Raw genomic sequence first — 15,702 nt, 5'->3', positions numbered from 1 at the left:
CCTGGTCAGGGCACATATCCAGGTTGTGGGCCAGATTCCCAGTGAGGGGCATGCAGGAGGTGGCCGATAGATGTTCTCTCTCACCGATGTTTCTATCTCTGTCTCCCTATCCCTTCCTTTCTCTCTAAAATCAATAAAGAAAAAAAAAAGTTAAAAAAAAAAAAAGCAACTAGATGATAAATCAAAAACATACAAAAATCATTTAAAAGAGAACTATTTGAGAAAACATTCCATCAAACTACAAAACCACCAACATCCACAAGATCTGGAAGCTATCAATAAATGTGTGGAAAGCAGCAGGAGGAAGGACAATCAGCCCCCAGCATCCATAGGATTGGCATTTGTGGACTGAACGAACCAGAACTGAAAATAGTCGGGGGGATGGGGGAGACTGTTACACTGTGGCTAACATGCACCATGTAGTTAGGCCTGCAATGGCTGTGTATGTATTGATCATGAACAGACAATTTTTATTGTCATTATTCTCTAAACAATACAACAGCTCATTACATATAATTTACATTGTATTAGGTATTATAAGTAATTCAAAGATAATTTAAAGTACACAGGAGGCTGTGTGTAGGTTATATGCAAATTCTATACCATTTCATATAAGGCACTTGAGCATCAGCGAATTTTGGTTTCTTCAGGATGGAGGTGGAGGGTGGGGTCCTTCCTGGAACCAAACCCCATGGATGCTGAGGAAAACTGTAATGGACATAGAAGGACAGCAGAACAGGAGAACCAGTGTTTGTTCTGCTTCCTGGTGTTGGCTTTCTTCTTGCATAACTACAGGAAAGTGCAACAGAAGGGTCTAAGAACTACGGCTGAAACCAGAAAGGGTCTATTATACAGTCAGCCCTCGTTTATGGTGGTTAATCACTTCCTGACTCTACTGAGATAAATGAATTTCCGCAAAGTAGGATGCTTTATTTATATAGTAACAGCTGATGAGCCTAAAGGGTCTACAGTGGAAATAAAGGGGTCAAAGCAGTCTCACCCACAGAAACTCTTCTGACCGACTAGCCAGAGATCCCTCTGCTAATCACATAATCAAAATTGAGCACAACAGAGGCAAGCAACAGTGACAAAGGAAGGGAAGGTCTGAATGAAAGGACAAAGGAAGAGACATTTCAAATTTAAAAATGGGGAGGGAAGTGGAAGGGGGAACGTTAGGGGGAGTACAGGTGTGGGTGTGGGTGCAGGGTGAGAGATACAGGATAGAGCCAGGAAACCTGAGAAAGTCCGTCCTTACATCGTTAGTGTTACATGAAAACAGTAAGAGGCAGCTGCTCTTTTAACTTGTGCGTGCCCCTAACTTTTTTTTTAATCCTCACCCGAGGACATTTTTCCATTTTTTTATTCAGATAGAGTAGGAGGGAGAGAGAGAAACATCGACGTGAAAGGGACACATCAAGTGGCTGCCACCTGCACGGCCCAACCACAGCCGGGGACAAACTGCAACCAAAGTACATGCCCTTAGCGGGAACCGAACCCGGGTCTCTCTGGACCACAGGCCAACGCTCTACCTGCTGAGCTAAACCGGCCAGGGCCGTGCCCCTCACTTTTGAGCCATGCCTTTAAACTAAACACTGCATCCTTTTCAAAGTTAAGAAAAACAAATTTCACCTAAAAATGAGAAACTGAAGAGGATCATGGTCAAATCCAATGTAAGCTATACTAAAGAAGAGAATGAGTAGTATTCATAACATCCCCAGACAATGCCCCTCAGAACTGAAATCTTCTCTTTTTAAGTAAGCTAGAGACATTATAAATAATACCAGGCATGAAAAAAAAGAAAAAATTAGAATTAGAAAAACTCAAAAATGAAGGGATAAAAGTTGAAAACAAATTAAAAATAAGAGAAAAAATAATCAGAAGTGAAGATGAAATCAGAAGGAACACAGAACAAATAAATACAAAAGAAACAGTGAAAGGCAAATATTTAAAACCAAAACAAGATTAGAAAGACATAAAAAGGATCCAAGAGAACGTGACAAATGATGAAGACAAAGAGCAAACACAGGAATAACAGGAGTCCTGAAGAAGAAAGCTGAAACAAGGGAACAGAAAAACTACTAAGAACGACAGTTAAAGGGAGTGTTCATGAATTTTTTTTTAATCCTCACCCGAGGATATATTCTGTTTATCATCAGATAGAGTGGGAGGAAGGGAGGGGGAGGGAAAGAGAGAGAGAAACATGGATGCAAGAGAGACACATCAACTGGTTGCCTCCTGCACAACCCGACCAGGACCAAGGACAAATCGCAACTGAGGTATGTGCCCTTGACCAGAAACCAACCCACAACTCACTGGTCCATGGGCCAACACTACTGAGCCAAACCGGCCAGGACATGAATTTTGGTTTTTTTAAACTGGACATTACAAATTAAAATAACATAAATGCTTACCTGGGAATACAGACCCAGAATAAGGATACATTCTGGCAAAATAACAATTAAAAAAACAAAACAAAATTTTTTGGACATCCAAAATCAGTGACTTATATGGAAAATAAATTTAGCTTATCATCAGACTTTGAAATTTTATGCCAAAAGAAAATAAGCAACATATTTAAGACACTCAAGAAAATCAGATGTAAGCCAAGGGCTTTATGCCCAGCAAAACTGACTTTCAAGCCCTGGCCAGTTTGGCTCAGCAATTAGTGTGTCAGCCGTCAGATCAATGAGACCCAGGTTCGATTCCAGCCAGGGGCACATACCTTGGTTGCAGTTCATCTCCAGTCGTGGTCGGGGTTGTGCAGGAAGCAACCAGTCGACGAGTCTCTCTCTCTCTCTCTCTCTCTCGCATCGATGTCCGCCCCTCCCCCCCCTTCTCTCCTAATCTGTCTAAAGATAAATGGAAAAATATCCTCGGGTGAGGATTAAAAAAAAACTGACTTTCAAATACAGGTGGAGCAAAAGTAGGTTTACAGTTCGTATGGAAAATACAATAATAAATAATATTTTAAGAATAAAAACTGTAAACCTACTTTTGCCCCACCCTGTATAGTGAACATAAAGTTGCTACCATCATGCACATACTCAGAATACTGTTCCCATGAGCCCTTGCTGAAATATTTATAAGAGAACGTAAGAGAGACGAAAAAGAAACCTGTAAGAATTTGTGTGAGCACAAAATATATAGCTACTTGTAGAAGTCAGAGGTAAAGAGAGAGTATTTATACAAAAGGGAGACTATGCAAAGGATATTATATGCGTATATGCTCTGACAATGTAAATACAAAAATAGGGAGAATGGCGAGAGCAAATGCAAGAAAATAATAACTTTTCAGTAATTGTACTGGTGATGGTAGTATATTTAATACTGTTACTCTGAGGCTCTGGTGGCATAAAGCAAATAGGTAATTACAGAACATACTAATGTTATCATCCCATGTCCTTGAGAACCAGGATTCCTGGTGTGGGAGAAAAGGAGATACATAACTCAGATGAAGTTATGTTAAAAAGTCTTTAGCAGTGAATTTAAATTGCAAGCACAAGTATGAACTCGCGAGTTCCTTTATCTTTAAAATATTTATAAATATTTCCTAGCTCTATCCCCTGTAAAGACCTAGACGTAGGACCAACGCAAAAGCAGATTAGTATCCTTAACACCCAGACTATGGTTTGAAATTCCATTCTCTACTAACACAAACCAGAACTTCTTGGAGAAGCGACTATGCCAAGTCTGGTGCAAGATATCCTCATGAGTTTATCTTGTCATACCAGATAGCAAAGACTGCTACAGTTATGTCAAAAGAACTCAAGAGGTAATTTGAAAAGCACTCCTGGGAAGGAAAATTTTAACTCCAAAAAAATATTACCTGCAATGAATTAAAATTGTTGAATAAGTTTAACTACATGCATTCATAATGATACTTAAAAAAATTAGTCACCTTCATGGAATAATAGGAAGTAAATTACTGGAAAAACTGGTAACTAAAATGAAAATCAAGCATTTATTCTGGCTTTCTTATGTGACATCTAAGACGTAGATAATAGAGAGTGTTTCTTTTAAGAAAGAGTTCAACTAATAGCTGAAAAAGAAACCATGAAATTAGAATATCACCATTTTGCAGTCCCAGTAAATTAATGTATTTGGACACTGAGCATCAACAGCTGGTAACATCCCTGAAAGAAGAATCAGCAATAAAGTATGTGCCTCTTGATACATCCCCTATAGCCTTGCTAAAAATACTGAACCTGGATCTCAGTAAACCTCTGGATTCACATGAAGAAAATTCAGAGGACAGAAGAAAGTTGAACCATACCACAGTGCAATTAGCAAAATCTGGACTATGGGAAAATCTACAGATAAAGTATAAAGAAAAGAGAGAGGCAAGGGGAAGACTATAGATTAAGGGAGACTTAAAAGACACATTAAACACAATATTCCCTATAGTGTCTAGGGGTATATGCGTCAGTAATAACAGTATTAAGAGCACTGGCTAGTGTTGCTCAATGGTTAGAGCATCAGTCCATGCGCCAAAGTGTTGTAGGTTTGATTCCCAGTCAAGGGCATGTACTTGGGTTGCAAGTTCGATCCCTGGCCTTGGTCCAGGCGCATGTGGGAGGCAACCAATTGATGTGTCTCTCTCATGTGATGTTTTCTCTGTCTCCCTCCCCACCCCCACCCTTCCACTCTCTCAATTTCAATAGAAAAAATTCCTCGGGTGAGGATTAACAACAACCAAAAAAGTACAAGGAAATGCAAGATGATTATTATAAAAGGACAGTAGTTACTTTAAGCAAGGATAGAAAGTGAATTTGAATGGGGTAGGGCACACATGAAATATACTTAGTGGTTGGCAAAGTTTTGTTTTTAATTTTTATTCATTTTAGAGAGAGGGAGGGAGAGAAGAAAAGAACCGGGGGGGTGGGGACACCGAATTTTGTTTTCCACTTATTTATGCATTCATTGGTTGATTCTTGATGTGCCTTGACTGGGGATCTATAACCGGCCACCTTGCTTACAGGGATGACACTCTAACCAACGTAGCTCTCTGGCCAGGGCATGGCTGGCAAAGTTTTAATTCTTGACATGGGCCATTGGCAGCAAAAGCATTTGCCATATTCATATCAATTAAGCTATGAAATTTCTCTTACTATGCATGCAAAAAAATATGTTTCAACAAGAATATATATTTTTGCAAATTAAAAAAGGGGGGATAGGTGGGAGAATTGGGTAAAGGTGGTCAAAAGGTACAAACTTCTGATTATAAGATGAATAAGTTTTGGAGATCTAATGTATAGCATGGTGACTATAGTTAATACTTTATTGTATATTTGAAAGTTGCTAAGAGAGCAGACTTTAAAAGTTCTCATCACGCCCTGGCCGGTTTGGCGCAGCGGTTAGAGCGTCGACCTGCGGTCCAGAGAGACCCGGGTTCGGTTCCCGTTCAGGGCATGTACCTCGGCTGCAGTTTGTCCCCGGCCCTGGTCGGTCGTGCGGGTGGCAGCCACTCGATGTGTTCCTTTCACGTCGATGTTTCTCTCTCTCTCTCTCCTCCCACTCTACCTGAACAAAAAATGGAAAAATGTCCTCAGGTGAAGATAGAAAAAAAATAAAAAATAAATAAAATAAAAAATTAAAAGTTCTCATCACAAGGAAAAAATGTTGTGACTATGTGAGGTGATGGATGTTAAACCAGAATTATTGTGGTAATCATTTCAACATGTATACATATATTAAATCATTACACTGTATATCTTAAACTTATATAATGTTAAATGTCCACTACATCTCAAAAAAGCAGAGTGGGGGTGACATCAGGCTAGTAAACTGGATCAACCCTTCTGAAGAATATTTGCAATATGCAACACAACTTTTTAAAATATGCATATTTTAAAGTTTGATATAGTAACTATGTATCCAGGAAACTGTTTTACGGAAATAATCAACAATGCCAACAGAAGACACCAATTTAGCTATATTTAAAATACTAAATACTTAAATGCCCATTATAAGAATGATTAAATGAATAATTACACATCTACATGACGAGTACTATTACTTTTCAAGAATGTGACATGAAAAGAAATAATTCTCATTAATATATTGGTAAGAGAAAAAACAATGAAACAAAATAACCAACAAGTGAATGCATAGAAAACCTAGTGGAGAAAAATATATCAAAATATTAGTGATTATGAATTATTTTTATTTTCTTTCTTTACTTTTTCTATGTCTTGCTAGTTTTTCATATTGTCCACTACATATTTTGTAATCAGAAAAATGCCCCAATATATATTTCAGTCTTTAAAAAAGAGGGTATTTCCATAATAAAATATATGTGAGAATTTAAGATGAGGAGTAGAACATTTTGGTCTACCACCATTTCTACCTTACAGTCCTCTCTTCTTTACTCATCCTAGAAAACATCCTAAGTCTCATTCCTGCTAATTCATGATATAAAGTTTAGGGAGCGGAACAAGTAATTACTGGAAAAATATATGCCAGTCCCTGGGCTACAGGCTTCATATACATATCATCTCATTGCTCCTTTAAGAAGGAATATTTACGGTTTAATAAAAAATTACTAGAACTCACAATACCCTCAAAATATTAAAAGAAGTGAAAAATTAGGTAGATGCTCCACAATTTAATTAAAAGGATGATCATCCCAGCATTGTTAATACTAGCAAAACCCCCAGAGATAAACCAAATATCCAACAACAGTTGGTATTACTAGTTTTTGTACCCTTAAAATAATGTTACTGGTGAATGTTTATTTGCATAGTCAGATATAGTGTCAATTTTTTTAAAGTTACAATTATCCCTTTCTGTTTCAAATATATGAGTGTATACATATACATATAAATCTGGAAGTATAACCACTATTTAATGATGTTTCTATCCTAGTTATAGGATTAAAGGTGTTTTAAAATACGGTTGGTCCTCGTTTATCATGGTTAATCAGTTCCAGAGTCTACCATAATAAATGAATTTCCGCAAAGTAGGATTCTTTATTTGTAAATCGAATATTTTTGCAGTTAGAGCACAAAAAACCTGTTTACGACCTTCTAAATATGTTTTTTAACATTATTAGAGCCCTCTAGATATGAAATAATACCCTTTAGTCACCATTACACTCATATTACCCAATATATTAGACAAAATAAGAGAAAATAAGACATATTAGACGTTACAAATACATTATTATTATACATTTAATTACACATAGCCACAGTTCTTACACCCAACCACTAACCTATGAAATAGTACAACTTGTTCGATGATGAAGCGATGAAGATGAAGAGATGTATGGCACAGCAAAGATGAGCATGGTTACTGTTCCTCTGAAGGCACGACCTCAGTAGGAGTGTCTTCAGGTGGTGCAGTATCTTCAGCAGGTGCGTCATTGTCTTCTTCCGCTGAAGGAGCACTAGGAGTAGGCAGTGGTGTCTGGCTGCGCAACTGAAGAACATCATGATAGGCAGTTGTTGGTGTGTCTTTTCATATGCGTGAGGAGGCATTTATAGGGAGGGTGCTATCGCTCCATCAAGAGCATTCTGGAACTGCAGTGCACGCATCATTTGTAGGTCCCATTCACCAATCACTGTACTACCTTAATAGTTCTCACGACTTGCGAGAGATGTCACCTTCCTCCTCCTGACCCCCAGGAACCTCTGGCTGCTCTTCCTCCTCCTCACTCGCAGACTTAGTCATCTCCACCAGAGCCTCGTCAGTTAAGGGATCCGAATGTGTCTCCAACAGCTCACCCACATCATCACGGGTCATATCCCTGAAACCTTCTCCTCCCAGCATCTGGGCTAGCCTAACTGCCTTATCCACTGCCGAGTTGCTTACATCCTCTGGAGTGAATCCTCTGTAGTCGTGAACAAGTTCAGGCCGCAACATCTTCCAGCTGGCCTTCATGGTCTCTGTCTTTATGTCCTTCAATGCGGCCTGGATGTTCTTCAGACTGATCACGATGGTATACTGTCACCAGTACTCCTTCAGCAAGAAGTTCTCCTCAAGGTCATCCCTTAGAGGTACTGCAGGGTGTTTTGCGTGTAGAGGGCCTTGAACACGTGAATAACGCCTTGATCCATGGGCTGGATCAGCAAAGTGGTGTTGGGAGAAAGAAACTCGATCTGCACACCATCGTAGGATAGGTCTTGCGCATGGCCTCCAGCATTGCCCTTGAGAAAAAGAATATTAAACTCGAGTCTCTTCTCTGCGAGATACAGTTTGACTTGGGGGATGAAGCACTCGTGGAACCAGTCTGCTGACGACTGCTTCAAGATCCAGCCTTTGTCATTGTGCATCCAATGCACTGGCAGCAAGTTCTTGTTTTCATTCTTCAGGGCCCTAGGGCTCTTGGCCTTGTAGATAAGAGCAGGCTTGAGCAAAAATCCCTCAGCATTTCCACACATAATGAGAGTTACACGTGCCTTGAAGGCACTAACCTTGGCCTCATCCTTGAAAATGAATGCCTGGGAAGGCATTCTTGTCCAGAACAGTCCTGGTTTGTCCATATTGAACACCTGTTCTGGATGATACTCGCCCTCCTCAAGAATCTTCTGGAATGTATTCTTCACATAGTCCTCTGCTGCAGGCTGGTCAGCAGAGGCAGCTAGCTTCTCCGTGGAGAAAGACACTCTTCAGATGATACCTCTTCTGGAACTTCTCAAACCAAACCTTGCTTGCCGTGAAATTCAAGAATGTTGCAGAAGAGGGTCCTGGTTGAGGTCCGTCCGCCGTAAAGCGCTGATAGAGCTGCCTTGCCCTCTCCTGGATGACCAGTGAATCCAACAAAATGTTTTTCTTGCGGCTGTCGCTGATCCAAATGGCTAGGGCAGACTCCGTTTTCACCATGAACTTATTAGGACTTGTCATGATGCGCTTTGCTTCCTTGTTGAAAGAGACAGTAGCCGTTGCACGGATGTTCTTTTCATCTTTACAGATGGAGCGAACGGTAGACTCATTCAAGTTGTAACGGCAGGCAACTGCCACAATTTTCTTGCCATCTTTGGTCATATCCAAGAGATTCACCTTCTCCTGGATGGAAAGCATCTTCTTCTAGTGCTTAGTTTCATCGTCAGAAGGCTTAGAAAAAGCAGCACATTTAGGAGCCATCGTGGGACTTAGATAAAACTTCTCAGAAATCGCAAACACTTACAAGAGCAAAGATGTTTTCGATGCTTAGTGATGTAGAAGCATGTATGAGAGAAACAAACTTGCATGAAGCTGAGCCAATCAGGGGCCAGGATAGGAATAGGACAGAATAGCCAATCAGTTAAAAGCACACTCTGATTGGTTTGGTTTCACCACACCCGATTTTTTTGAAAAAAGTTATTGCCCACACACAAGGAGTGGTCGAGTGGTGGCACCTGGCATTGAAGGATTTGTGGGGGTGCTCGAATACATAGGTCTACAGTCCATACATACAGTAATTTTAATTTTAATTTTAATTGTAACACAGAGGTGTATAATTGACTCAGACAACTGAGAACACGCTGTATCATTTTCACTGTCTCAATCAACTTTTTAATTGAATATTTTTGAAAAAACCACAATAGAGTGAAGCCCCGAAAGTCGAAGTGCAAAGTGGTGAGGAACAACTGTACTTTTATGTTAGCTCATCTGCATTAGGTAATTCTTCTATAATACATATACACTGCTTACTGGGGATTGTTTTTATCTCTTCTCTCACCTTCTCCCATGGTAGATTTTGTCAACTGAACCAGAATGTCTGTTTCCACAATGCAAATATGTGTCTGTAGCAGCAATCAGAACAACTGCTCCCACTAACCTCAAGTCTTCAGTGTGAAAGCCTCGGACGGTGGAGGCTGTCAGACGGGCTCACTGCTCACGAGAACACTGCCTCGCGATGACTGCAGCAGTGCTGCACAGACTTAGCCATGAACTCAGTTGTCATTTGGAGAAGGAAGAAAAGAACTAATAATTCCTGAACACCCACCTTTATGTAAGCACAGAGCTGCACTATTTTTTATTAGATGATTTTTGTCCCTAACAGTTCTGTTAGGTACTATTATTCTCATTTTACAAATGAGCAACATGAGATCTAAAAAGATCATATAGTAAACTCAAAGATACCATCAAGTAGGAGAGCCAGGACTAGAATCTACATCATTATCATTGGAAACCCTGAACTCTTTCTACTACACTGTGGCTCCAAACTCAGCTGATTCATGAAACTATAATCTTAATTAATGAAAAATAATCTCACCTTATTGGCAACAGCATTAACACTTGGCCGGGCATCGAATATAAAGATTTTATGAGATTGGGCATTGGAGTCCATGATGGCCTGAAGGTATTTTTCATCTTCTTTGCTTCGCTTCCCACTAACTCCTACCATGGGCTGGCTACATCGAGTGATTGTGGCTTGACTCTCAGGATGAATCCATGATAAAACCTAAATGGGAGCAAAATGGCGACACACCCTTTATATACTTTTCTGTTTATAATTCTTCTCAAAAACATCACTCTATAAAACTCTGCTTTCTAACTGGATCCAAAACCTAGCCATGAAAAGGTATATGAGGCTGCTATTAAATATCCTCACCTTTCTTTCAAGCCAACTCTGAGATATGGAAAACTTGGTTTAATTCCTTAATCAGATATTGATTTATAAAAGTCATTGATCATTGGAAAGTGTTGCTTCTAGAAAACCTACAATAAAAGGGGGCTAAGTAAGCCCCACTTTTAAAGTTTTATCAGCAAAACTACCCAACTAAATAGTCTTTAGAATCTATGAATTCTGTACCTAAAATTATTTGAGCTGATCTTTCTAGAACACAGTAATTTATCAAGATTTTGTAAAGTTTTTTTCTCTCTAGGATTTAAAGGAAAGGAGCATTTATAACCATAACTAAAAAATGTATGATAAAATAAATAGTGAAAATACAAAGAACCAACTTTGTTTTCAAGTTAAGAATCAAGCAATTCTGTGCACTTCTCTAATAGCCATGCCAGACTCTCCAGATACTTCTTTAGTCAAAGTCTTTCCCCCAGTTTTAGTTTCATTAAATAACTCATTCTCTAATATCCCCATGAAGACCTGCCGTGGTAGCTATTTTTATCCTGCATCCATTCTGCCACTCATTAATCTCGGCATCATGTAGACAGAATACAAAAGCATAAGTCTCATCAAAGCTTCACACTCACTGGGATACGGCCCCTTGATCTGAAGGATGCTACTCTCTTTAATTCTTCATCAGGAATATTTGCTGGCACAACCAAGAGGGCAGGATATGTATCACAAAGGTCATATCGTTCATTTATCTTTGTTATTCTCCAGCTTTCATTTGGAATTCCCTAATGTAAAATAAACAAAACAAAAACGCATATTACTACCTAACTAAAATATTACAAGACATCAGAATAGAAGCCATCCTATTCAACCTCTCCGATCTCCACTATCCAGCTCTTAAGTTGTTAGAAGAGTTATGGTCTGCCCGTGGTGACCAGCCTATTATGATGAGAGATTCTAACAGTAATATGCATTCTTTCTGACATTTGATTTTATGTTAACAGATTTATTAAGTCATTAAATACTGATTGTTTAGCTGGGTCGGTGCTAAGCGTAGTCAATAGGAAGAAAGGAAACAGTGAGACTGTAAATATTCATCTTTTTTTTTTTTTTATCCTCACCCGAGGACATTTTTCCATTTTTTGTTCAGATAGATTAGGAGGGGGAGAGAGAGAGAAACATCGATGTGAAATGGACACATCGAGTGGTTGTCACCCGCACAACCCCACCAGGGCCGGGGACAAACTGCAACCGAGGTACGCGCCCTTAGTGGGAACCGAACCCGGGTCTCTCTGGACCGCAGGCCGACACTCTAACCACTGAGCCAAACCGGCCAGGGCTAAATATTCCATCTTAAGAAAGAACACTCATTCAGTTTCACTGGATAATTGATTTTGCTGCCATTCACCTACACAAAGAAATCTGAGAGGGCAGGCACCAAGTTTCTACCACAATTCTATAACCACATTTATCACTTACTAAAGTGAAATTTTCACTCCTACATTACAATGCTAATTAAATATTTCCAATCTAAAACATATTAGAAAAGCAAGGAAGTAATAAAAGGCAAAGACAAAAAGACAAGTGGCAAGAGATATACTTAAAAGATTTTTTTAGCCCTGGCCGGTTTGGCTCAGCAGTTGGAGCATCGGCCTGCAGACCAGAGAGTCCTGGGTTCTGTTCCCGCTAGGTACATGTACAAAAAAAAAAACATTTTTAAAAATACACATAGATTATTAAGCTCTCATTGGGTCCTTCAATATTTACTATATATAAAACTAGGGTATTACGTCAAATACAGGATTGCCTAATAAGAACCTTAAATGTTTCCACCCTCCATTCTACAGAAAATAAAGCCATTATATTAAATGGTTGGAATTTTTAAAATATTTTTTTAAATGTTATGACTTCTGACAATTCATACCATCACAGAAAAAGAATCAAAAGAAACCAAATTATAGTAAAAAAAATACATTTTGAGAACCTACTAGGTACAGGAACTATGTCACCAGCCTCTTTTTTTTTAATCCTCACCCGAGGACATTTTTCCATATTTTTGTTCAGATAGAGTGAGAGGGAGAGAGGAAAAGAGAGAGAGAGAAACATTGATGTGAAAGGGACACGTCAAGTGGCTGCCACCCACACGACCCAACCAGGGCGGGGGACAAACTGCAACCGAGGTACATGCCCTTAGTGGAAACTGAACCCGGGGTCTCTCGGGACCGCAGGCGGACGCTCTAACCGCTGAGCCAAACCGGCCAGGGCGCCACCAGCCTCTTTACACACACACACACACACACACACACACGGAAAATACGCACAGAATGCTATCATCTGCTTAAAATAATATACATACATATACAGGCTCTGTGGGCATAAAATCTCTGAAAGGACATATAAATAACCAGTAACAATATTTCCTAAAGGAAGAGGAACTGGATGGCAGGGAGACTACCTTTCCATATATCCTTTTGGACCTTTTGAATTTTATACAGAGTGAAAAAATTACCACTTTAAACATTTTTCAGTTTTTAAAAAAACACTCTGATGCTTTATGTCTAGTCCTGAGATTTATATTAAGAGATCATCTTCATTTTCTTCCATAATATACAAAAAAAATTTTTTTTTTTTTAAACTGAGTCTTCTAACTACAAATGCAGTGTCTTCTCCACTAGACTTTAGCTTGGTTTGCTCAGAGACAAATTAAGTGTCTAACACTGCATAAAGAAAATCAACAAATTCATCCTGTAGGTCAAAAACCATAAGGCCCATCATATAATGCAGAGTTCACTGGTCTATTCTGACAGCTACATTTCCTAATCTCATAATTCTCTTCCTGTGTGGGCATAGTTGTTCATTTACTCTTTAAATTATTTTTCTTTTCTTTTTTTTTAATCCTCACCCGAGGACATTTTTCCATTTTTGTTCAAGTAGAGTGGGAGGGAGAGAGAAGAACTGAGAGAGAGGAGAGAAACATCGATGTGAAGGGACACATCGAGTGGCTGCCACCCGCACGACCAACCAGGGCCGGGGACAAACTGCAACCGAGGTACGTGCCCTTAGCGGGAACCGAACCCGGGTCTCTCCAGACCGCAGGCCGACGCTCTAACCGCTGAGCCAAACCGGCCAGGGCTATTTTTCTTTTTAATAATAACTTATTTCTTTTCTCTGGATACAGTTATCTCATCTGCTTTCCAAAGTTCTATGTTGAATGCTACAATAACAGATAGCAATTTCTGTCCAGATTCCCAAAGAATAGTCTTCATTTTTACAATTCTAAAAACATTTGTTAGATTTGCTGGTTGCTTTTCTAGCAAATTTTGACATTAGATTTTTGGGTTAGCAAAAATCTGACAATGTCACTTGGTAGACTCTGCGTTTTAGTTTATCCATTTATTTTGTATTCTGCTTCATATTTTGCCAGCAGATGGTTTTATAATTGAATGAGGAATTCTAAATTTTATTTTCCACATGTCATTAAATGAGAAGCTTTATAATTAAAATGCAATGTTTGAAATCTAAATATAAAACTCACAGCTTAATGATTTTCATATCTGAATTCTAGAATAATTTGGGTATTGAAAGTAATGATTACTATGAAACAATCAGTGTGTCTAAACTTAAATTCTCAAGAAAGCACAGTGAACATTTGGAAAGTTGAAAATAAAGACTATTGCCCTGAGTGGTGTTTCTCAGTGGTTAGGGCTTCAGTCTGCACACCGAAGAGTTGCCAGTTGGATTCCCAGGCAAGAGCATGCACCTGGATTGCAGGTTCAATCCACAGCCCTGGTTGGGGCATGTGCGGGAGGCAACCAATCAATGTGTGTTATATCGATGTTTTTCTCTCTCTCTCTCTCTCTCTTCCCTCCCTTCTTCTCTCCCTTCTACTCTCTCTAAAAATCAGTGGAAAAAAATATCCTTGAGTGAGGATTAGCAGAAAATAAAATTTATTCATTTATTAATAAATAAATTAGCAGAATAGGGACTCTTTGGGAAGTAGAGTACTGAGGAAGAATAGGGAGAATGATACACTCACTATAACAGATTTCAAGACTAGATTCAGCTATATTTCTTGTTGTAGTAAATTAAATCACACTAATATACATTCGAATATTAAACCAACCCATCTCAGTCATGATATCAGATTTGATTTGTTAACATTCTGTGAAAATGTAAAACTTTCAAAAGTGTGTGGAACTATATTATAAACAGAACTATTTGAAATGTTTTCAGAATTAAATTACAGGATACCCAAAAGAGAAAAATTGAGTAAGTAATGTTTAATGACATGTAAGAATATTAAAATATAAATGTATTAACCATTTTATCTTAATTCCAAAAATTATTAAACATTTTTAAAATAAACTGATTCACCTGTAAACTCTTAGATAAGTAAAGATTCATTAAAGTTCATTGGCAAAGCAGTTTAAAGAAACTGAAAGGCAGCCCTCAAATCAGGATTAGCCTTCATTAAAAAAAAAAAAAAAAAAAGACTGACAGCACTGGCCAGTTTTCTCAGTGGTTAGAGCGTCAGCCTGTGGTCCCGAGAGACCCGGGTTCAGTTCCCGCTAAGGGTGCATACCTCAGTTGCAGTTTGTCCCTGGCCCTGGTTGGTCATGCAGGTGGCAGCCACTTGATGTGTCCCTTTCACGTTGATTTTTTCTCTCTCTCTCTCTTCCTCTCTCTCCCTCCCACTCTATCTGAACAAAAAATGGAAAAAAAAAAATGTCCCGAAGATAAAAAAAAAAAGACTGACATACTTCAGAGGAAAGAGGGGTGGGGGGGCTCGGAAGAGATAAATTGAAGAACTTATAGGCATATATGTATAACCAATGGACACAGACAATAGTTCAGGGAAAGCAGGAAAGGGGCGGGAGCAAGGAGGAGGGGGTCAATGGGGGTAAAAATGGGGGCATCTGTAATACTTTCAACAATAAAGATAAAAAAATAAAATAAAAATCACACAAACTATAAAAAGCTGTTTACTTCTATCCATAAAACTTTCATTGTAATGAAAAGAATACACTATATTAAAATTACATACCTGTCTTCTATATTCTAAAAGAGGGTCATATAGTTTCCACCCATTTTCAGGAAATACTTCTTTGTATTCAAAAGCAAAAAGAGGCTGCAAAAAAAGTAAACAGAGTTAACAGCTAAAAAGACATTTAAGGAGGCAATGAATCAGAAATGTATCC

General features: G+C 38.8%; 1 protein-coding gene across 5 annotated transcripts in view; it reads right to left on the bottom strand.

Annotated features, from left to right (window-relative positions):
* MTMR2 (myotubularin related protein 2) overlaps nt 1-15,702 on the bottom strand; it is a 132,532-nt gene that overhangs the window by 15,571 nt on the left and 101,259 nt on the right. For all 5 annotated transcript variants that reach the window (XM_036257923.1, XM_036257920.1, XM_036257922.1 and 2 more), the window contains 3 exons: nt 15,549-15,632; nt 11,140-11,289; nt 10,199-10,387 (listed from right to left, as the gene is read on the bottom strand). In XM_036257923.1, coding sequence (XP_036113816.1) covers nt 10,199-10,387; nt 11,140-11,289; nt 15,549-15,632 — 423 coding nt within the window. The remainder of the gene's footprint in view (nt 1-10,198; nt 10,388-11,139; nt 11,290-15,548; nt 15,633-15,702) is intronic.

Source organism: Molossus molossus, unplaced genomic scaffold (assembly GCF_014108415.1).
Source record: "Molossus molossus isolate mMolMol1 unplaced genomic scaffold, mMolMol1.p scaffold_m16_p_13, whole genome shotgun sequence".
Classification (NCBI taxonomy): domain Eukaryota; kingdom Metazoa; phylum Chordata; class Mammalia; order Chiroptera; family Molossidae; genus Molossus; species Molossus molossus.
This window is presented reverse-complemented; position numbering and strand designations above follow the sequence as displayed.